The following is a 23,721-nucleotide window of genomic DNA, read 5'->3' as shown; positions in this document are numbered from 1 at the left end:
AGCAAAAATATGGCAATATCGCGAAATGATCAAGTATGACACATAGAATGGATCTGCTATTCCCGTTGAAATAAAAAAAAATCATTTCAGTAGGCCTTTAAAAAAATAAAGTGTACCAAATTCTTCATAAAAAGTCAGGCTTTTGTCTGCAATGTCCAACAGTCAGGAAGTCGTCCTCTCAGTAAATGATGAATTCATGAGGGCCAGGCGATTACTTTGGGTCCATTTCAGCTGTAAATAACAATATATAAAGAATAAATGTCTCACGCCGACAACACGAACACATCGGCTTAAGCGTTAGCTTGTTAGCATTAGCAATCTGTTCACTTGAATTGAGGCTAATAACTAGATAGTCACTGACTACTTTTACAACATGTAATAAAGTAAACAGTTAATATTTGATGTTATTTACCTTCCTTGTGTACTGCCTCCTTTATTTCACATTTATCCAACTAAGTCCGAGTAGTAAGCAGCTGAGGTCGTTGCTTCGAGTCCGGCTTCATACTCCTTTGGTAAATACGTTCAAAAGTGTTGGTCCACTTCTCGTAGCTTTGCGTATCGAAACAACGTTTGTAAAGACTAATAAACAACATTAAACTGCATATAGTTTAACGACTACGACTGACTAAAAACACAGCAAGATAGATCCACTGATCAGCTTTCTGTAAATTGGCGGTGCTGTGTTCGGGAAAAAAAAGTTTTAGGAACGCCCCCAACTGTGTCCAACCAATCAGCGTTTGGCAGAACAGCCCGCCCCCGATAAGGTTCCGGGAACCTCCCAAAAGACCTGCCAAGCTGGCAAAAATTCCGAAAAGTTCCTGGAAAAACTAAATCTACCCGGCAAATTTTTGGTGGAAACACAGGGGGAACTTTATTTACCCGGGTAAATGGGGAGGTTCCTGTACAAGTTCCTGCGGTGGAAATGAGCCTATAGATAGCTTTCTGATGACGTCCGCCATCTTGTGTGTCAAAACTAAGCGAAGCGTGTATGCAAACACTTTTAACCAAGTACGCCTATATTGTTATTTTTGTGCGTCGTGTGGGGTTGTAGAAACCACGCAAATTCAGGAGAAGGAACCACAAAGTTCTACGATATTCCTAAGGTCATTGTAAAGCAGGGAAAAGAAACCGAGCGGCTGTCGACAGAAAGGCGCAACCTGTGGCTGGCTAGAATCAATTGAGCTGGATTTACTCCCGATAGAGCAAAACGGCGCCAAAAAGTTTGCTCCCATCATTTTGTAACAAGTAATGTGCTTTGAATTATGTTGTTTTCCTTGTCGATGATTAAGGCTGTTATAATGTGATTGAATGTGTTTATTAGTCTTACACAGTTGCTGTTTATTAATATTATGAAAAATAGCAGACCTTTATGATGTTACCCACCCAGACTGGGTAACATCACTAGCGATGAGCACACATTTATCTTCTTTTGTAGCCAGTTTAGTTTCCTGTACCCGTCCACACACAAAGTAATTGTACGCTTCCAACGACCTGTAGCCCTTGAGCTCATCCAGAGTATAGGCACTTACATTGTTCACCAAATAGTTGACGATGTCCGAGTAACTTATATCGGGGTAAGATTTCAAATCAGTAGTCCATTTGTCTTTTCCCAACTCATACTGATCTTTATCGCCAATATCCTTCAATTTCTGTAAATACCTGGCTTTGCAAACCCCACCTAACGTCTGTCTGTAGGAAACGTTCACGTCCTATTTCAAATTTCCCAAAGTTGACGTCATTGTGGAAGCAAAAATGCGAAAAAATATTTAGAAAACTGCAGCAGGGGAAATAAACTGCCGCAGGCGAATAACAAAGTTGTGACACACAAGATGGCGGCTGCCGCGAAGGATTATGGGTAATCTCCGCTAACGGATACCCATGTATTCTGTCTCCTCCACGGCTGTCGTGTGTCTAAGCAAGGGGTCGGCAACCAAAAATGTTGAAAGAGCCATATTGGACCAAAAATACAAAACAAATTCTTTCTGGAGCTGCAAAAAATTAAAAGCGTCATATAAGTCTTATAATGAAGGCAACACAGGCTGACGCAAATCTTTGTTGATAGAAATGTTGAAATGTAATATTTATTCAACACATTTTTGTAACATTTGAAAACATTAGTAAAGCGGAGGCTTCTCAGGGGGTGACATAAGACCTGGAAATTACCAACTTAAAATGGCCAAAGGTATAGATGTGTGTGTCCAAGTTAAAGGAAACGGCAGTTTATAAACATAATATACATTTTTTTTTAAACGAAAGAAGATTTTGTGACGCTAAAAAATATCGATGTAATCATAGTAGTATCGACCAGGTACGCTCCTGCACTTGGTATCATTACAGTGGATGTTAGGTGTAGATCCACCAATGGCGTTTGTTTATATTGTAGTCTCCCGGAAGAGTTGGTGCTGCAGAGAATTCTGTGAATTTGTTCTGTAGTGTTAATGTTGTGTTGCGGTGCAAATATTCTCCCAAAAGGTGTTTGTCATTGTTGTTTAGTGTGGTTTCACTATATGGCACATGTTTATGACAGTGTTGGCGTTGTTCATACGGCCACCCTTAGTGTGACATGTATGGCTGTAGACTAAGTATGTGTGTAGTCTGTTCAAAGTTAAATTGATTGTCTTAATGGTTAACGATTGGACATAGTGAAATTTTGTCTTGTCTTTGTTAACTATAGGCCATTTTTAACACATCCAACGTTCTGATTCTGGTGTGTAGTGAAGCATGTATAGCAGGGGTCCCCAAACGTTTTGACTCCGGGACCGCATTTGGTTAAAACAATTTGGCTGGGGGCCGCGCTATATGTGTGTGTGTGTGTGTGTGTGTGTGTGTGTGTGTGTGTGTGTGTGTGTGTGTGTGTGTGTGTGTGTGTGTGTGTGTGTGTGTGTGTGTGTGTGTGTGTGTGTGTATATATGTGTATATATATATATATATATATATATGTCAATCAATCAATCAATGTTTATTTATATAGCCCTAAATCACAAGTGTCTCAAAGGGCTGTACAAGCCACAACGACATCCTCGGTACAGAGCCCACATACGGGCAAGGAAAAACTCACCCCAGTGGGACGTCGGTGAATGACTATGAGAAACCTTGGAGAGGACCGCATATGTGGGTAACCCCCCCCCCTCTAGGGGAGACCGAAAGCAACGGATGTCGAGTGGGTCTGACATAACATTGTGAAAGTCCAGTCCACAGTGGATCCAACACATCAGCGGGAGTCCAGTCCACAGCGGGGCCAACAGGAAACCATCCCGAGCGGAGACGGGTCAGCAGCGCAGAGATGTCCCCAACCGATGCACAGGCTAGTGGTCCACCCGGGGTCCCGGCTCTGGACAGCCAGCACTTCATCCATGGCCACCGGACCTATGCAACTCCCCCTCGCAAGGGACAGGGGAGAAGAGGAGAGAAGAAAAGAAACGGCAGATCAACTGGTCTAAAAAAGGGGGGGTCTATTTAAAGGCTAGATTATACAAATGAGTTTTAAGATGGGACTTAAATGCTTCTACTGAGGTAGCATCTCTAACTGTTACCGGGAGGGCATTCCAGAGTACTGGAGCCCGAATAGAAAACGCTCTATAGCCCGCAGACTTTTTTTTGGCTCTGGGAATCACTAATAAGCCGGAGTTCTTTGAACGCAGATTTCTTGTCGGGACATATGGTACAATACAATCGGCGAGATAGGCTGGAGCTAAACCGTGTAATATTTTATACGTAAGTAGTAAAACCTTAAAGTCGCATCTTAAGTGCACAGGAAGCCAGTGCAAGTGAGCCAGTATAGGCGTAATATGATCAAACTTTCTTGTTTTTGTCAAAAGCCTTGCAGCCGCATTTTGTACCAACTGTAATCTTTTAATGCTAGACATAGGGAGGCCCGAAAATAATACGTTACAGTAATCGAGACGAGACGTAACGAACGCATGAATAATGATCTCAGCGTCGCTAGTGGACAAGATGGAACGAATTTTAGCGATATTACGGAGATGAAAGAAGGCCGTTTTAGTAACACTCTTAATGTGTGACTCAAACGAGAGAGTTGGGTCGAAGATAATACCCAGATTCTTTACCGAGTCTCCTTGTTTAATTGTTTGGTTGTCAAATGTTAAGGTGGTATTATTAAATAGATGTTGGTGTCTAGCAGGACCGATAATCAGCATTTCCGTTTTCTTAGCGTTGAGTTGCAAAAAGTTAGCGGACATCCATTGTTTAATTTCATTAAGACACGCCTCCAGCTGACTACAGTCCGGCGTGTTGGTCAGCTTTAGGGGCATGTAGAGTTGAGTGTCATCAGCATAACAGTGAAAGCTAACACCGTACTTGCGTATGATGTCACCCAGCGGCAGCATGTAAATACTAAAGAGTGCAGGGCCAAGAACCGAACCCTGGGGAACTCCGCACGTTACCTTGACATAGTCCGAGGTCACATTGTTATGGGAGACGCACTGCATCCTGTCAGTAAGATAAGAGTTAAACCAAGACAAGGCTAAGTCTGACATACCAATACGTGTTTTGATACGCTCTAATAAAATATTATGATCGACGGTATCGAAAGCGGCGCTAAGATCAAGAAGCAGCAACATAGATGACGCATCAGAATCCATCGTTAGCAATAGATCATTAGTCATTTTTGCGAGGGCTGTCTCCGTAGAGTGATTTGCCCTGAAACCGGATTGAAAAGGTTCACAGAGATTGTTAGTCACTAAGTGTTCATTTAGCTGCTGTGCAACAGTTTTTTCGAGAATTTTGGAAATAAACGGAAGGTGGGAGACCGGTCGGTAGTTTACCATGAGGTCAGGATCGAGGTTAGGTCTTTTGAGCAGAGGATGAATATGTGTGTGTGTACGTGTATATATGTGTGTGTATACAGTATAAGTGTATGTCTACCCCAGGGCAGCTGTGGCTACGAAAGTAGCTTACCACCACCAGGTGTGAATGAATAATGGGTTCTCACTTCTCTGTGAAGCGCTTTGAGTGTCTAGAAAAGCGCTATATAAATATAATACCTTATTATTATTATTATATGTGTGTGTATATATGTATATGTATATATATATGTAAATGTGTATATATGTATATGTGTATATACTGTATGTGTGGAGCGGTATAGCTTGGTTGGTAGAGTGGGCGTGCCAGCAACTTGAGGGTTTCATGTTCGATCCCCGCTTCCGCCATCCTTGTCACTGCCGTTGTGTCCTTGGGCAAGACACTTTAACCACATTCTCCCAGTGACCCCCACACTGGTTTGAATGTAACTTAGATATTGGGTTTCACTATATAAAAGCGCTTTGAATCACTAGAGAAAAGCGCATATAAATATAATTAACTTTTTTATATATATATATATATATATATATATATATATGTATGTATGTATATGTATATGTGTGTATATATATATATATATATATATATATATATATATATATATATATATATATATATATATATATATATATATATATATATATATATGTATGTATGTATGTATGTATGTATGTATGTATGTATGTATACAAACATATATATTTCTCGCGCACTTATTGACTTAAAGAGCGCACTTGCTGCATGTCACGTTATCGATGGTAAAATGCATTTTTAGACAATATGATTTGCCTGAGTGGCTAGGAGACGGTAGAAAATGGACTAGTAAGGACAGATTTTTTTAAAAAAAGAATAATAAAAAAAATTTTTTTTTTTTTTTTTTTTAACTTGGGACATCCCACGGGCCGGATTTTCGACGCTGGGGGGCCGTATCTGGCCCGTGGGCCGTAGTTTGGGGACCCCTGATGGTATAGCTATCACTCGTCCGACAGGACTGATACATGTAAGAAACTTCCTTAATTAGTCGCCATGGAGACAAAGATTAGTGATTTAGAAGTAGTTACAACACTGCTGACTGCGGATAGACATTAGCCGCTAGCTAGCTAGCCATGTCTTAAAGCACCTCTTCCTGAGGGTGATTCAGTGTTATAACTTCACCTTTATCTTTAGTTATTAAGCCAAAATCTGTCCATTCTCCCTTTTCTGTCTACACACTGTGTCTGCTTGTAAGTACTCCGTGATTGTGCACCTCCGAACATGCTCGCCTGCATGACACGACGTGACGGCGGGTGGGGGACCGGTACTTTTTAGAGGTGGTATAGTACCGAATATGATTCATTAGTAACGCGGTACTATACTAATACCGGTATACCGTACAACCCTAGTTTGCGTACAGCACCACTTATGCCGAGGCACTGTTTTACATCATTCTCACCCAGGAAACGTTGCTGTGGGGACATGCCCCAAGTCTCCCGCTTCTTTAGGCCGTTAAACATGTCCTCCGTTTGAACAAAAGCCTCCTCGCACATTCACAGCTCCTGGAACTTTCCCACCTGTGCTTCCGAGAACATCACTGCTGAGTTTACATACGCAGAAACACCCCAAATACGGTCATTAGGCTCTATTCCCGCCTTACACCCGCAGGTTACATGTGCACGGTGATGAAAAGAAGAAAGAGGGTCACAGACGATGCAGATTATAGCGGCGCTCCCAAAAAGAAAGTGGTGAAGGAGTCGAATTGAAGAGTTACGTAACAGCTGGAGTCAAGCAGGGGACGACGCACATGCAACAGAATACAAATGTCAGGTTTTTTTGGCGTAATCCTCCTTTTTTTGGGGATAAGCGTTTTAATCCTGTGTCGATGCCACAGGATGTTTGCGTCATGATACAGTTGAGGAGAAGGTTTGTGTCTTTAAACTGAGCTATTATGCAAATGTATCATACACACATCAAGTGCCTTCATATATGAAGCATTTTGTACTATTTGATGCTAATCCTGTCATTCTTTTCAACATCGCACAGCTTGGCACCAAGTTGCCATGGTGATTAATGGAGTGCATCTAGAGCAAGTAGGACATGTTTTTTTCCTTCTTTTTTTTAACTACGTGCAGCATCTATAATAGACGATTGCATGTCATTTATTGATTTATTTCACCCTAATTTTAGCTCAACCTCATTTCTAGGTTTCCAGGTGAAGTCGCACCTTTCCTTTTGGCAATAACAGCATCCCAGAAAAGTGTTACTTTGTGTATAAATCTAATTAATCTATTCCAGACACCCAAAAAACACATTTTATGGAGGGTAATTATAGTTTAAGAAATAGGAAATAATGCATAAATACATTTAAATGACACATAAAATGGATAAATGAACATTTTATTTAACTTTTTAGTGAATTCAATAGTGTTTCTCACCTTTTTGATCAAAATGCTGCCACTTGTAACTGTCTGTGGTCCCATGATGGCTTGTTTTGCGGTTTCACATATTAAAAAAACAAAACAATGAGTTAGCAAAGTGTCGGACTCATTAATTATTTTGAAAAAAATTCACTGACGAACGAGTAGTTTGTTACACATAATGTTTGGTCGTACGATAAACAATAACTCGGGCAAAGTTCAAGCGAACGTTTTTCGTGAATCCAAACCTTACAAATTGTGGGGTGTACGGAAATCGACTACTGTATTTCCTTTTTTGAAGATCAATCAATCAATCAATCAATGTTTATTTATATAGCCCTAAATCACAAGTGTCTCAAAGGGCTGCACAAGCCACAACGACATCCTCGGTACAGAGCCCACATAGATCCTCATACAGTATATAAACGGTGAATGTTTTTTAAATTAAATAAATTATTTTGAGCTTTACACCTTATTTTTTTGCAATGGGCTGTCAATTGTATTGCCACTGAACTTAAATCTAATTATTTATTATCGAAAGATGAAAAAAATGTATATACTTTATATGCATGTATACAGTATTTACCGATGAATAATTATAATTATTTGATAACGCCCTGTAGTATTTAAACATTTGGATTTGTGTTGGATTTGTGTTATAAATAATAGAAATAGATTATTTACTATTGTAAATTATATGATCAAATATATATAATTTGATGATATATTATTAGGTGCTGGAGGAATATGTATTATTTAGAGCTTCAAACCTCTTATACATGCACAATTATATTGCCACTAACAGTACATATTTTATATGCATATACATTTAATAATTATTGCCCCCGTAGAATGTAAACATTTAGGTTGTTTTAACTATAGATACATTTAATAAATAATGTATTATTGTATATTAAATGAGAAAAAAATCATGTAAATACATTTTAATTATTTAGAACTATAAGCCTCAAAGATGCACTGCAGTTATAATGATGTTGCACTGACAAAGTCCATTCTGTTCTATCTGCATGATTAGCAATATGTTTATTAATATTATGGTTGTAGTTTGGTGTCCATCTATTCTATTAAAAACAGCAGACTTTGTGTTTGGTTATGTATTGGATGTCATTAGCCTATGCAGGTGTACCTAAAGAAGTGACCCATGCATCCTTTGCCCACACAGCATGAGGGGTCCATTAGAGAAGAAGAGCTTAATAAGGGATGCCAGGCCGACATGGGTGCAGCGTGGTGGCGCCGCGGAGGAGGAGGGATGAGACACGACCATTTAATCAGACCACTTAATGGTCTGTAACTTTTTATTACATCACCGCAGGGAGCTGCACCACGGCAACGGCAGGGGTCGAGGGTCGCTCGTTATAACGCAAGCCAAGATCGAGCCCGATCTTTTATTGTGACTTTGGCCCGGCCACCTTTGTGGCGACAAATATAAAAGACATTCGCTGCGGCGAAACCGGCCTGGCTGCCATTGTCGCGTTGTTAATAGCGACAAAGCGCTCCGTGTCCACTGCTGACTGGCCGGGCCACTTTGTGTGATGGAGAGGAGCTGCTGGAGGTAGAGAGAGCAAGGACGGAACAGTGGACCGGAGGTTGATTTGGATCAGTGAGGATTAACGATCATAAAGCGGATCTCTTCCTCCACACGGCTTTAGGGACGTAAATCTGATGGGAAAGAATGGCGGAACAACGGAAATGTGGATTTACGCACACGTGTCCTTTTAAATGGCTTCTTTGTGTAACAGGGTTCTTTTCCAAACTCTGGTCAATTTCCCCCATAGTAAATAATACAAAATGATCTGTTCCAGGGTCAAACTGTCACCAGCATAACACTTTTAAACTAATGACTGCTGTTTAATAAACTAAAGTACTGTAAATGCTCCAATTAACGCCTATAGTCGCCGGGTGCATGGTCTACCAGAGCCATCAGGTCATAAAATATTGACACTAAATCTACACCAAACCTTCTAGGATTTTTTTTGGATGGCAGTAGCTGCATTTGAACTCCTCATGCACTTTAAAATGTGTGATACACTTGCCGTACTGTTGTCTACAATGTACTGTACGACTACATTTACACTAGGGTTGTCCCGATATCAATATTATGTTACCAGTAGGGATGTCCGATAATGGCTTTTTGCCGATATCCGATATTCCGATATTGTCCAACTCTTAATTACCGATACCGATATCAACCGATACCGATATATACAGTCGTGGAATTAACACATTATTATGCCTAATTTGGACAACCAGGTATGGTGAAGATAAGGTCCGTTTTAAAAAAATTATAAAATAAGATAAATAAATTAAAAACATTTTCTTGAATAAAAAAGAAAGTAAAACAATATAAAAACAGTTACATAGAAACTAGTAATGAATGAAAATGAGTCAAATTAACTGTTAAAGGTTAGTACTATTAGTGGACCAGCAGCACGCACAATCATGTGTGCTTACGGACTGTATCCCTTGCAGACTGTATTGATATATATTGATATATAATGTAGGAACCAGAATATTAATAACAGAAAGAAACAACCCTTTTGTGTGAATGAGTGTGAGTGGGGGAGGGAGGTTTTTTGGGTTGGTGCACTAATTGTAAGTGTATCTTGTGTTTTTTATGTTGATTTAATTTTTTTTTAAAATCCAAAAAATAAAACCGATACCGATAATAAACAAAAAAAACCAATACCGATAATTTCCGATATTACATTTTAAAGCATTTATCGGCCGATAATATCGGCAGGCCGATATTATCGGACATCTCTAGTTACCGGTACTTCGATACTTTTTGATACTTTTCTAAATAAAGGGGACTACAAAAAAATTGCATTATTGGCTTTATTTTAACAAAAAAATCTTACGCTACATTAAACATATGTTTCTTATTGCAATCAAAGAACAATTTTGTCCTTAAATAAAATAGTGAACATACTAGACAACTTGGATTTTTAATCTACTCGTTCATTTACTGTTGCTATCCGGTTATTTTCTGTTTTAACATGTTCTATCTACTCTTCTGCTAAAATGTAATAATCCACCTATGGCGTTTGTTTACATTCAGGAGCACTATCTTTTGTTAGCTGTGACGCCTGTGAAGCTATTGTATCCTCTTACGATGTGTAGTGAAGCATGTTTAGCTATTCCTCGTCCTGCAGGGATGATACTTGTAAGAAACATACTTTATTTGTCACCATATAGACCATGATTAGTGATTTAGAAGTAGCTAAAACACTGCCGACTGCGGATGGATGTTAGCTGCTAGCTAGCTAGCCATGTCTTAAAGCACCTCTTGCTGAGCAGCGTTTCAGTGTTATAGCTTCACCTTTATCTTTAGTTTTTAAGCCAAAATGCGTCCGTTCTCCCTTTTCTGTCTACACACTGTGTCTGCTTGTAAGTATTCTGTGATTGTGCGCTGCCGAACATGCTCCTCTGCTCATAAAACCAGCAATGTCACGACATTACGACAACCGGTACTTTTATTTATCAATTGGTACCGCGATACTTTACTCGTACCGCTATACCGTACAACCCTAGTTTACACTGCAGGCCAATTTGGATATTTTTTAGATCTGTTTTTTTCCCGCTGACTGTTTACACTGCAAGGAAAATGTGATTTTTATCAGACTCCAGTGTAAACGCGCACAGGCCCCAATGTGGCCCCAATGCGGCCTTGACGTCACTTGCATGCACAGTGCGATAAAGTGAAAACAAAGGAAGTTGACCGGGAGGAAGTCGCTACTACTACAAAATAAAATTAGTCGCCACACCTTCAAAATGTGTGTTTTTTTACGTGAAAATAAATGAAAGTAATATAATGTATGAATGGATGTATATAGTGTAATGTATTTGGGAGGTTTGTAATCTTTTTATGGTTGTTAAGTAGAGGAGACAAGGACATCAGCGTGGATCTACATGAGCTTTGATTTTAAACTCGCATGTAAGCAAATACACCACAGCCTCAATTCCAGTCCTTCAACAATCGCTATTTCTTCGGAATCAAAATATACATTGATATATTACATATAGCTTAATATTTGCACACTATTGACACGTGATGCACCGAAAATTCAGTCGTCCTAAATAGACTTTGCTCACCGAAACCGGATGTTTCGATGAAATATCCACTTCCGCTTCCACTTCCACTGGCGACTTCGTCACATAAAGGTCACATTCAGGTCGCATTGCCATTTGGACTGAAGTCACATTTGAAAAGATCAGATTCCAATCGGATTCAGACTACCTCGTGATGTGGCTGAATCTGATGCGAAAGGATCAGATTTGAAGCATTTTGGAGCGTTTCGACTGGCAGAAAAAATCCGATCTGTCACTTTTGGGGGGAAAAAACTTTGATTTGGTGTTCAGTGTAAACCAGGCCATTTTTAGCACTATTAATGCTGACTGAGGGGTTTCCACTTTACTGCTATTACAACAGTGGTTCTGTCGCTGCTGTGTTGCGTCAATAAATGAGCACGTGGTCAAAGAGAGCTTTTCCGCTTTCTCATGAACTATAGGGCTGCACCATTAACTGACATCAAAGTTTTAATTAATGCGATAATGTTACCGCAGGAGGCTGAGGTTTAAGTTTTTTTTCTTCGCCGTCACCGGCATTTGGGTGACAGACATGTTCGCCAATAAGAATTGCTGAGCCTCACGTTTGCTCATTACTCGCTTTAAACATGGAGAAAGACTTCTTACTTTTTGCATCACTTCTGTCACCTGAGCGTGTTTATTTAACAGTAGACTGAACTGAACGCAGTGAGCCTTCCTTTTAGTCATTCACAATCTTTGTCTCTGTGGGAGAGGGCGGGCCGCCAGCTTAATTTGCACACACAGGGAGCACGAACAGACAGCCTCCCTACTCGCTCGTGAGTAGGGAGGCTGGGAGTGCCACAAAGTAACAAGAATTAGGAGGAAACCATAAGAGCTAGAGATGTCCGATAATATCGGCCTGCCGATATAATCGGCCGATATATGCGTTAAAATGTAATATCGGAAATTATCGGTATCTGTTTTTTTATTATCGGTATCGTTTTTTTGTTGTTTTTTTTTGTTTGTTTTTTAATTAAATCAACATAAAAAACACAAGATACACTTACAATTAGTGCACCAACCCAAAAAACCTCCCTCCCCCATTTACACTCATTCACACAAAAGGGTTGTTTCTTTCTGTTATTAATATTCTGGTTCCTACATTATATATCAATATATATCAATACAGTCTGCAAGGGATACAGTCCGTAAGCACACATGATTGTGCGTGCTGCTGGTCCACTAATAGTACTAACCTTTAACAGTTAATTTTACTAATTTTCATTCATTACTAGTTTCTATGTAACTGTTTTTATATTGTTGTACTTTGTTTTTTATTCAAGAAAATGTTTTTAATTTATTTATCTTATTTTACTAATTTTTTAAAAATGTACCTTATCTTCACCATACCTGGTTGTCCAAATTAGGCATAATAATGTGTTAATTCCACGACTGCATATATCGGTTGATATCGGTATCGGTAATTAAAGAGTTGGACAATATCGGAATATCGGATGTCGGCAAAAAGCCATTATCGGACATCCCTAATAAGAGCCAAGCAAAATGTCTCATAGTGGGGATATTTCAGATTCATATCAGATGGGCAATATGAGCCCATCAACACGCACAGACAAGAGAGAATGTCAAGTGATGGCAACAAACAAAAAGACAACGCCCGACCTCATACTTCCAACTTGGAAAAAAATTGCACTTTTAAGATGTTCAATATTAATTTAAGTACATTTTTGTCCAGTTTATTTTTGTTTATTTATTTTAGAATTACCAAGTTATTTACCTTCCAATTGTATTACAATGGTAAACAATTCTACAGTCATGAGAAAATAAAAGTGTATATCCTTTTAAATGGTTACTTGCATTATTGTTACATAATATGAATACATTTTAAAAACTATATTTTTATCGACTATTTCTTCCGTTTAAGAGCACGATGTAGACGAAAGCTCTGAGTCTATCCTATTTTTAAAAATCCAATTATTGTGTGGCACCTTGAGACAAGAATATGTTGTTGACAGTCTAAAAATAACACATGTTATTTTTCACAGTTTATCCATTTTTATGTATAAAGCAGTGGTTCTTAACCTTGTTGGAGGTACCGAACCCCACCAGTTTCATATGCGCATTCACCGAACCCGAACCGTAATCATAAAATTATGTTATTATATTAAAGAAATATTAATAAAGGTATATTTTACAAACAGAAAGTTACAGGAATGTACACATGATCCCATGTTTACATCTCATTGTGCAACATGTGAATGTTTTAGTGGGAACTAAATGCGATATCTGAAAGGGGTACACATTATTTTCAAAGCAGGACCCCCCCACCCAGACATATAATACTAGTACACAGTTCATGAAAAACAATATGTTATAGTCATTGTAAGTGGGCCAAAAGAAATAATATCATGGAAATGACTGCTGTCATTTGATTATAATAATAAAACATTGAACTTGTTATTTAGTCAGGTTTGGGACAGGTGTGCTGCAGGTATGACCACAGTGCATGTGCACGTCTGACGTCGCTCACATGTGCTCCACTGAATGCTCAAGGAGTTTTTGCGTTTGCTCACAGATATGGAAAATTAGAGGGAACATTGTTTGGGGGGGTATCCATAATACGCCGACAGGGAGAAGTTTTTATTTACACGATGAGTTGGGAGTGTCTTGACCTCCGCGGCGGAGGCTCTGCCGAGAACCCCTGAGGCCGACTCACCGAACCCCTAGGGTTTGATAGAACCCAGGTTAAGAACCACTGGTATAAAGTATAAAAATTGCTATTTGAATCACAATTTTGCAGAGAAAAATCGCAAGTATTTTTTTCCTCAAAATTGTGCAACAATAACTCCAAATCATTATTGAAGTTGTGTTATAATGAGTTGTTGTAATTTACGGTGAAGTAAAACTCCTCAGCCTTTGTGTACAGGGCGCTTTTTAACAACAATTACTGTGTGCCTGGAAGGCCAGTCTCTTTAAATCAGTGGTTCTTAACCTGGGTTCGATCGAACCCTAGGGGTTCGGTGAGTCGGCCTCAGGGGTTCGGCGGAGGTCAAGACACACCCGACTCATCATGTAAATAAAAAACTTCTCCCTATCGGCGTACTATGGATACCCCCAAACAATATCCCCTCTAATTTTCCATCTGATTTGCAGGTGTGTAATTTGTTGTGAGTTAATGTACTGTGTTGGTTTTGTTCTTTGAACAAGGTGATGTTCATGCACGGTTCATTTTGTGCACCACTAAAAAAACATATAACTCTGTTTTCAATATGAAAAAAAAAAAAAAATGTTTTCACTAAAGAAGGGTTCGGTGAATGCGCATATGAAACTGGTGGGGTTCGGTACCTCCAACAAGGTTAAGAACCACTGCTTTGAATTAAGACTAAACAAAGTTGATGTTGTGGTCTATACTCTGCTCTGCATTGACTACCAATGTCAGCCATATTATTCTGAGCAGCCGGGACTGACACGTCTGTCCAATGTCTCATTTCCTGTTCTACGGTTATCGTCACATTTTTGTGTAGGCATTACAAAGAAACAAAAAGAACCCAAGCATGGTGTGTTGGTGCTAGTTTGCTAACAACCTTGTTTTCTCTCAGATCTTTCTTTCCTGTCTTTCTGGGTCATGGAGCCCGCACCCCCGCCCCCTGCCAATGTTTTGATAGGGTCTCAAGCCAGCTGACAGTTGGCTGCTTGTCTATTTTTATCGCACCACTCTCGCCTGTTGATGGCTCTGGATAACTTAAGTTCTGTGCCTTCAAGCTCATCACTGCTGAAGTAAAGCTTCAGCAGTGACGAACTTGAAGGCACTTAAAGGTGCAATCAGGAAGTGAACAGATTCTGATGGAGATTTTAGTATTTAGTTTGTTATAAAAAAAAAACATGCCAGGTAGTGTTTGATGACTTTCTGTTCCAGTACTTCCAGTATTGTAGCATCTGTCAAAAAAATAAGCAACATTGCACCACTGGTCGCTCCGTGCATGTTCTCTAAGTTCCTTAGATTGTACGCTAAAAATGGTAAAAGGAGACACCATTTGGATTTATTTCTAAACTGCTAGTGTCGAGGGATCTAGATTATAGTTTTAATAATGATTTAAAGTATCCAAAATGATTTTTTTTCGCCACCTACGCTACAAAAACGTGTTGAAAAAGCTGGAATTATTATTATAATTTTTTTTACAATGGTCTTCATTTTTGCCTTATTTTAAAGCGTTTGATGTGAAGGCGCATGTATTGTAGATTTAATAATGATAAAATTAAAAAATGCAGATTGTTGGCACCTTGCTTCCTGTTGGTTATAAAAGTGACAGGAAATAAAAACATTTGATGTTTGTGTACAACACTGGGCGTAAATTTCTAGTTTTGAAAAATTACCTAATTTTAACGCTTCTCACGTGAAGAGAAATTAATAAAATAAAAATGTTGTCTTTTTGGATGCACCTTCCTCCTGTTGGTGTAAGAATCTCTACAAACGTATATCATATACAGTGCATTCGGAAATTATGAATTGTTTTTATGTTAGAGCCTTATTCCAAAATGGAATACATTCATTTTTGTCCTCAAAATGCTATACACAATATCCCATAATGACAATGTAAAAGCTTATTTTATTTTGCAAATGTATTAAAAATAAAAATAAATCACATGTACATAAGTATTCACAGCCTTAGCTCAATACTTTGTTGATGCACCTTTAGCAGCAATTAAAGCCTCAAGTCTTTTTGAATACGATGCCACAAGCTTGGCACACCTATCTTTGGGCAGTTTTGCCCATTCCTCTCTGCAGCACCGCTCAAGCTCCATCAGTTTGGATGGGAAGTGTTGGTTTTTATCCAGGATGTCTCTCTACATTGCTGCATTCATCTTTCCCTCTATCCTGACTGGTCTCCCAGTTCCTTTCGCTGCAAAACATCCCCACAGCATGATGCTGCCACCGCCATGCTTCACTGTAGGGATGGTATTGGACTGGTGATAAGCGGTGCTTGGTTTCCTCCAAACATGACGACTGGCATTCACGCCACAGAGTTCAATCTTTGTCTCATCAGACCAGAGTCTTTAGTTTCTCATGGTCCAAGAGTCTTTCAGGGGCATTTTGGCAAACTTTTTTTTACTTACTTACTTCCTTCTGGCCACGCTACCATACAGGCCTGATTGGTGGATTGCTGCAGAGATGGTTGTCCTTCTGGAAGGTGTTTCTCTCTCCACATAGGAATGCTGTAGTTCTGACAGAGTGACAGTTGACAGTTCTTGGTCACCTCCCTGACTAGACTAAGATGAATGCAGCATTGTACAGAGACATCCTGGATGAAAACCAACACTTCCCATCCAACCTAATGGAGATTGAGAGGTGCTGCTAAGAGGAATGGGCAAAACTGCCCAAAGATAGGTGTGCCGAGTTTGTGGCATCGTATTCAAAAAGACTTGAGGCTGTAATTGCTGCCAAAGGTGCATCAACAAAGTATTGAGCAAAGGCTGTAAATACTTATGTACATGTGATTTTTAATTTCAATAAATTTGCAAAACATAAAAAATATATATTTTTCCCATCGTCATTATGGGGTATTCTGCAAATAGATGGCGACTTGTCCAGGGTGTACCCCGCCTACCGCCCGAATGCAGCTGAGATAAGCTCCAGCACCCTCAAAAGGGACCAGCGGTAGAAAATGGATGGATGGGATGGGTTATGGGGTATTGTCTGTAGAATTTTGAGAGCAAAAATTAATTTCTTCCATTTTGGAATTAGGCTGTCACATAACAAAATGTGGAAAAAGTGAAGCGCTGTGAATGCTTCCCAGATGCTCTGTAAAACCTTGTTTACTTATTTTTAAGCTGTCAGTGTTAAGGAAAATACAAATATTGTTGTATTCTTTTCAAAACCTAGTTAAACAATGTGCAATGTATATCATTTATCTCGTATATTGTCTATATCGCCCAACCCTCATGGCCATGTTTGCAGTTTCCCTTACGTTGTCCTTATAGATAGGATCGTCTGTATATCTATTTAAAAAAAGTGCAATGCTTGTGCTAATTCCACAGGCTGATTTACAACGAGGCGCATCCCTGCCAAAAGTTCTGGGGGGCATTTAAAACAGCAAAATGCTTGTTCCAGAACGTTCCTATTTAATGATCAACAATCCACATTTGAGCTGTGTCAGGCGAGGTCGCCTTGCCAAAGGGTGTTTTCATCGGGGCCAAAACGTTATGAGCCTTGTCGAAAAAACCGGCCATCGCTTAATGAAGGACACCTTGGCTTGTGCTGCTCAGTGCAACTCAGACGCATACAAACCTGAAATCTTTTCATAGAGCAACTCTGTTCAATGTCTTTTTGAAGGCTATTATTGGTATCAAAAGTGGTTTCTTTTTATACCTGCATTGCTATTTATATCTCTCTGTCAGTGCGCAGGGGAAGAGAACTGGGTCGACAGTCGGACGGTGTACATCGGCCATAAAGAACCCCCTCCGGGAGCTGAGGCCTACATCCCTCAGCGTTACCCTGACAACCGCATCGTCTCCTCAAAGGTTAGAATCCCCTACCCATTACTCCTCATTGCTGTTATTTTGTTCACCTTTTAAGCTCACTCCCAGCCATCTTTGATATAATAATGTACCATATTTGTCTTACAGTATACCTCCTGGAACTTCATCCCCAAGAACTTGTTTGAACAGTTCCGAAGAATTGCCAATTTCTACTTTTTGGTCATATTTCTGGTCCAGGTGAGCGTTTATTAGAGGGATTAAAATGCTTAAAAGGAAAAGAAGTGATGTTGCATAGTGAAATGAGGCCTTGTTAGTTTTTCCTACTATCACTAATATGTGAAATGTCACTCTGTGGGTAGGAGTCATTCAGCGCAGTGCTTGGTAGTATTGTGGATTATACTTGTTTTATTTCTGGTCACTGACACGGTTGTACTTTATTTTTATTACATTCTATTCAGCCCTCACTATAAAGTCAAATTGGATGGATTTCTCGCTTGGCAGACAGCTAACATTGTCCACTATAACTGTCCAGGAGGCTGCAGATAGATTTACTGCACAGTCATTTTATTGGCAGTCATATATTATGTATTCACAGCGCAATAACCCTTAAATCAACAAATGTAGTGAAATAGCGCGGCATATCATAAAATAGCCTGAATAAAATAGTATAAGATATTGATGATAATAATGGTTGCTGTGTGGTTTAAACTATTGAAAATACATAAAATATTTTGATACACTTCCAATCTTTTTAGTGTAGTAGTTTTATTTCAGTTACGTACACAGATTAATATGCAACATGTGTACATATTTCCTGGAAGAGAAACATAATGAAACAGTTTAGAAAATATTTTATTTTGAAAGGCGTGTACCTGAATCCTGCTAGAGTCTTGCGTGTTATTTACTATTAGTTGTCCACTACAAACTACCAAGAGCCTGAGGAACTTTACTAGTAAAACTACAGTATTTTTCAAACAAGCCACAGTAATAGGGCCGATTTAGGGATGTAACGATATCAAAATCTCACAGTACGATATTATTGTGGTATACTGTATGTCCCCCCCCCCAAAAAAAACACTTAAAAATGCCATAGTGTGTAAAATTAAGTGGCAGGAATGTTTAGAGTAAACACACTTACTATAATTGAAGACAAACGGAATGCTCACATGTTCTAATCATAATTATTACTACAAACAAGTATTTTTAAGTGCAAATAATTGTGCGGGAACATCCATTGTGTCTTTCAACGTTTACTTTCCAAGGAGCAGGGTCCTCTACAGTGGATCAGTATGGAAAATGCAGTGTCTCAGAAAAGTTAGCTCACATTTGAACTTTTAGTTATATAAATACTAGGATACTAGGGGTGTCACAATATTGATGTCAGAATACATTGCAATTCTTATTTGGAACGATTCTTAAAAATTATATATATATATATATATATATATATATATATATATATATATATATATATATATATATATATATATATATATATATATATGTGTGTGTGTATAAAATTTAAATTTTTTATTTTTTTAATCTGTCCTGTTCAGCCACTCAGGCAAATCATAATGTTGATGTATATGGCCATATCCGTTTTACAGATTTACTTTAGAAAAGAGAAGTGTGTGATTCTTATTTGTATTTGACTTTATTCAATGTTTGGGTAGAATTTTATTAAACAAAACCAGTTTTCTTTTACGTTGTACGGAAATGTATCACAGCTATTTATCTATGTTATGGTGGAATGTAGTTAATCATAGAACTAGCACCCATTTTTTTAAATCGAGAATCGTTTTTGAATCGAAAATTGATTCTGATTTGAATCATTACACCCAAGAATCGAATCGAACCATGTGGTCCCCGAAGATTCACAGCTTTAATAAATACCTTACAAGTTGACGGTTAGCTTCGCTGGCTTCATAATTTCCGGGTGATGGTAATTTGTCAAGTAGCGTCGGTGTGCAGCAGGTGCTTTCCCTCGGCACATTGCGCCGTGACTGAGTCTGTTTTGACCTGGAACACTCGAGACGAACGTGGCGCGCTTTATTAACTCTGTCACAGAGGTTATGTTTTCGCCAGGGTTTGTTTATCTGTTTTTTTATAGCAACATTAGTCAAACAGTTAAGGACGGATTTTGAAAAGAACAAGTCCTCTTATCTACAATGAAGTGGAACACACTTCACTTCCTGCTTCCTCTTTCTCTCCCCTTTACGGCTCAGAGGATTCTGGGAGATGTAGTTTATTTTCAGACACGCCAAAGCCAAAAACCTACATTTACCAAATTTTCATTTGAAACTGCAATACCGCTGTATCTACAATACCATTACATCCCTGCTACCGATTAATGAAATACACACTGTATCATTTCAACAAATGTTGTCACATAATAAGAGAAAACATATTAGCATTATGCTAACTTATCATGGAAAAACCCTAGTGATAGGCTAACACAATAAGTGCTATACCGTATTTTTCGGAGTATAAATCGCACCGGAGTATAAATCGCACCGGCCAAAAATGCATAATAAAGAAGGAAAAAACATATATAAGTCGCACTGGAGTATAAGTCGCATTTTTTGGGGAAATATATTTGATAAAACCTAACACCAAGAATAGAAATTTGAAAGGCAATTTAAAATAAATAAAGAATAGTGAACAACAGGCTGAATAAGTGTACGTTATATGACGCATAAATAACCAACTGAGAACGTGCCTGGTATGTTAACGTAACATATTATGGTAAGAGTCATTCAAATAACTATAACATATAGAACATGCTATACGTTTACCAAACCATCTGTCACTCCTAATCACTAAATCTGATGAAATCTTATACGTCTAGTCTCTTATGTGAATGAGCTAAATATTGTTTGATATTTTACAGTAATGTGTTAATAATTTCACACAAGTCGCTCCTGAGTATAAGTCGCACTTATATGAAACTATGAAAAAAACTGCGACTTATAGTCCGAAAAATACGATACTCATTTTCATTTGTAATTTTAAGTATGAAACTCTATAACTATTTTTCAAGAGCAGTACTTTTAAGCTTCGCTCAAATGTTATAATGCTCGGAATAACTGATTTAGACAGTGTAGAGAAGGAAAAATAATGTTTTAGAGAGCTAGCTTGTTAAGAAGTACGGCACATCTGAAACAAACTGGCATTAATGAGAACATACAACAGGGGTCATTAAATGCGCTCCTCTCTGGTTTTTAGACACAAGTGGCTTAATATCTTAATATTTTAGATTTATTATGAATATGATGTTGCACTCACACGCGCTTCTTCCTCCCCAGCTCATCATCGACACCCCTACCAGCCCCGTCACCAGCGGCCTGCCCCTCTTCTTTGTTATCACCGTCACTGCCATCAAACAGGTGGGACACACACACAACTTCCTGCTTCTAACACTGCACACACTTCCTCTACCGATCAGCTCTTCTATTATCTCTATAGACACACATTCCTCTCTGGGCGAAAGGAGCAGCCATTGAATATGTCTGGTGATGTGAGAAATATGATAATGAATGGTCTCCTCTGTTCATCACTGGAGCCCCAGGGGAGATGCATCCTCCTTCCCTCGTTCTCCCCCTACACACACACACACACACACACACACACACACACACACACACACACACACACCGAGAGTCGAGGTGCTATCAGTGATAGATGGCCAAAGAGACCAGAAATGTAGCGGCACATTAATCTAGCGCATGAGGTGTGGGCTAGAAATCAAAGAAGCAGGTCACCCGGCTGAGTGTGCGCTACGCTAATTAATCACATCACGCTCGCTCCTCACTCCGCTAGTGCGCAATCATCACCCTCGATGCATCTTTTCACCATCTTTCCATCACAGGGCTACGAGGACTGGTTGCGCCACAGAGCCGACTGCTCCATAAACGAGTGTCCCGTGGACGTGGTGCAGCGGGGGAAGGTGGCGAGGACGCAGAGTCAAGAGTTGAGGGTGAGAGCGGGCTCGTTAAAGGAGGAGGAGCACCTGAGGCCTCTCCAACCCATGACCTCTTCACCCTCATGCCAATTGAGCTACCCTTAAATAAGCCTGCACATTTATTTTCTGTGTCTGTGTCAGCTGCTGGATGTTTGAATTTCCCTTGGGATTACTAAAGTATTAATTTATCTATTGGGCTCCACTCTTATAGATGCCGTGTCTCAGTTAATTACCTCCACTTAAAACAAATAAGCGCCTCCCCACTAGGCATGGGTACCAAATTCGGTACTCTTATAGACACCAGCCGAAGTCTGTCTGTACTACAAGGTATCGATTCACATAGAATAGCGGACTCAACACCGGCTCAAACCTTTGGCAAGGAAACAATCACTCAAGCAGCACATGTTCAATGCCAGCAAGTGTGCCTGGTAAAAAACGCACAAACGTTAAGTAAGGCTCCAGTTTTCAAAATGCGCTAGCTCTATGCTAATTTGCAATGGCTTTTCTATATACCTGCTACTGATTAGCATTAGCAATTCTACATGGCTGTTACAACACCTCCAAATTTGGTAATAAAAACTTCAACTATGATGCTCATTTAATCATACAGCTAGTGTGTGATAAGTACAATATTTACTGCACAGTACAAACACTTTGTAGGGTGCAACATAAGCCTAGAAAGTCATTCAGCTTCATGGCAAAGACTACTTCCTAGCTAGGCAACACACAGTAGTCTATACACTACTGCCGTCTAATGTCAAGGAAGTGCAACTGAACGCAAAGAAATGCAATAATTGAACAAAGTAATGTAATAAGTAAACAAAATATAAGAACTGGACAACACAGTTACTGTAATCAACTAATTTTAAATGTTACATAAAAAATTTGGTTTTATTTATTTTTTTAAATATATAAGTTAAAAAGTTAAAGTACCAATTAATGTCACACACACACACACTAGGTGTGGCAAAATTATTCTCTGCATTTGACCCATCACCCTTGATCACCCACTGGGAGGTGAGGTGAGCAGTGAGCAGCAGCGGTGGCCGCGCCCGGGAATTATTTTTTGGTGATTTAACCCCCAATTCCAACCCTTGATGCTGAGTGCCAAGCGGGGAGGTAATGGGTCCCATTTTTATACTCTTTGGTATGACTCGGCCAGGGTTTGAACTCATTTACTAACACAAACAAAAGTACCAAAAATTGGTAGCTATGAGTGATTGAGTATAGTGATTCTCAAACTAGTGGTATGCGGGCTCTATCTAGTGGTACGCCGAAGAATCACTTGAATAAAGTACAGTGTTTTATTGTCCTATATTTAAACAGTGTTACTGTTCAAACTGCGATGAGGTGGCGACTTGTCCAGGGTGTACCCCGCCTAACGCCCGAATGCAGCTGAGATAGGCTCCAGCACCCTCCGCGACCCCAAAAGGGACAAGCGGTAGAAAATGGATGGATGTTCAAACTGTGTGTAATGTTACAGTGGCCAAAACTATTAAATATTCTTGTTGAATAAAACATCTGCCTTGTTTATAATGAATGCTTAGGCCTTCTATGCTATTGCATTTTAATTTTGGCCAATATGGTGGTACTTAGAGCAGAGGTGGGCAAACATTTTGGCCCAGGGGCCACATTGGCTTTTGAAATTTGAAATTTCACAGACGGGCCAGGCAAGCACATGATGCATTTCAAAGCATATCATATCTGTTGGAACTAAGGGTAGGCTTCTCAAACATTGGATATTTTAATCATAATACATCTATTTTTAACAATATCAGTACACTGCCTTCCCCCTAATGCAGCTGGGATAGGCTCCAGCACTGCTGTCACCCCGAAAGGGACAAGCGGTAGAAAATGGATGGATGGATGGCATATCAGAACATCAAAGAAACATAGAAATGGTATTAAAGGTAAGAAAATGGATGGATAGATGGAGTATCGTTGATCACCATTTCTTTCCAGTCCGTCGAAGTCTAGTACCAGTTGTGTTGTGGCAATTCT

General features: G+C 39.2%; 1 protein-coding gene across 4 annotated transcripts in view; it reads left to right on the top strand.

Annotated features, from left to right (window-relative positions):
- The window catches only part of LOC133664826 (phospholipid-transporting ATPase IH-like), an 88,800-nt gene that overhangs the window by 21,454 nt on the left and 43,625 nt on the right, over nt 1-23,721 (top strand). For all 4 annotated transcript variants that reach the window (XM_062069762.1, XM_062069761.1, XM_062069765.1 and 1 more), the window contains exons 2-5: nt 17,679-17,801; nt 17,907-17,996; nt 21,065-21,145; nt 21,628-21,735. In XM_062069762.1, coding sequence (XP_061925746.1) covers nt 17,679-17,801; nt 17,907-17,996; nt 21,065-21,145; nt 21,628-21,735 — 402 coding nt within the window. The remainder of the gene's footprint in view (nt 1-17,678; nt 17,802-17,906; nt 17,997-21,064; nt 21,146-21,627; nt 21,736-23,721) is intronic.

The sequence above is a fragment of the Entelurus aequoreus genome, linkage group LG14 (genome assembly GCF_033978785.1).
Source record: "Entelurus aequoreus isolate RoL-2023_Sb linkage group LG14, RoL_Eaeq_v1.1, whole genome shotgun sequence".
Lineage (NCBI taxonomy): Eukaryota > Metazoa > Chordata > Actinopteri > Syngnathiformes > Syngnathidae > Entelurus > Entelurus aequoreus.
The sequence above is the reverse complement of the archived record's forward strand: the minus strand, read 5'-3'. Positions and strand labels throughout refer to the sequence as shown.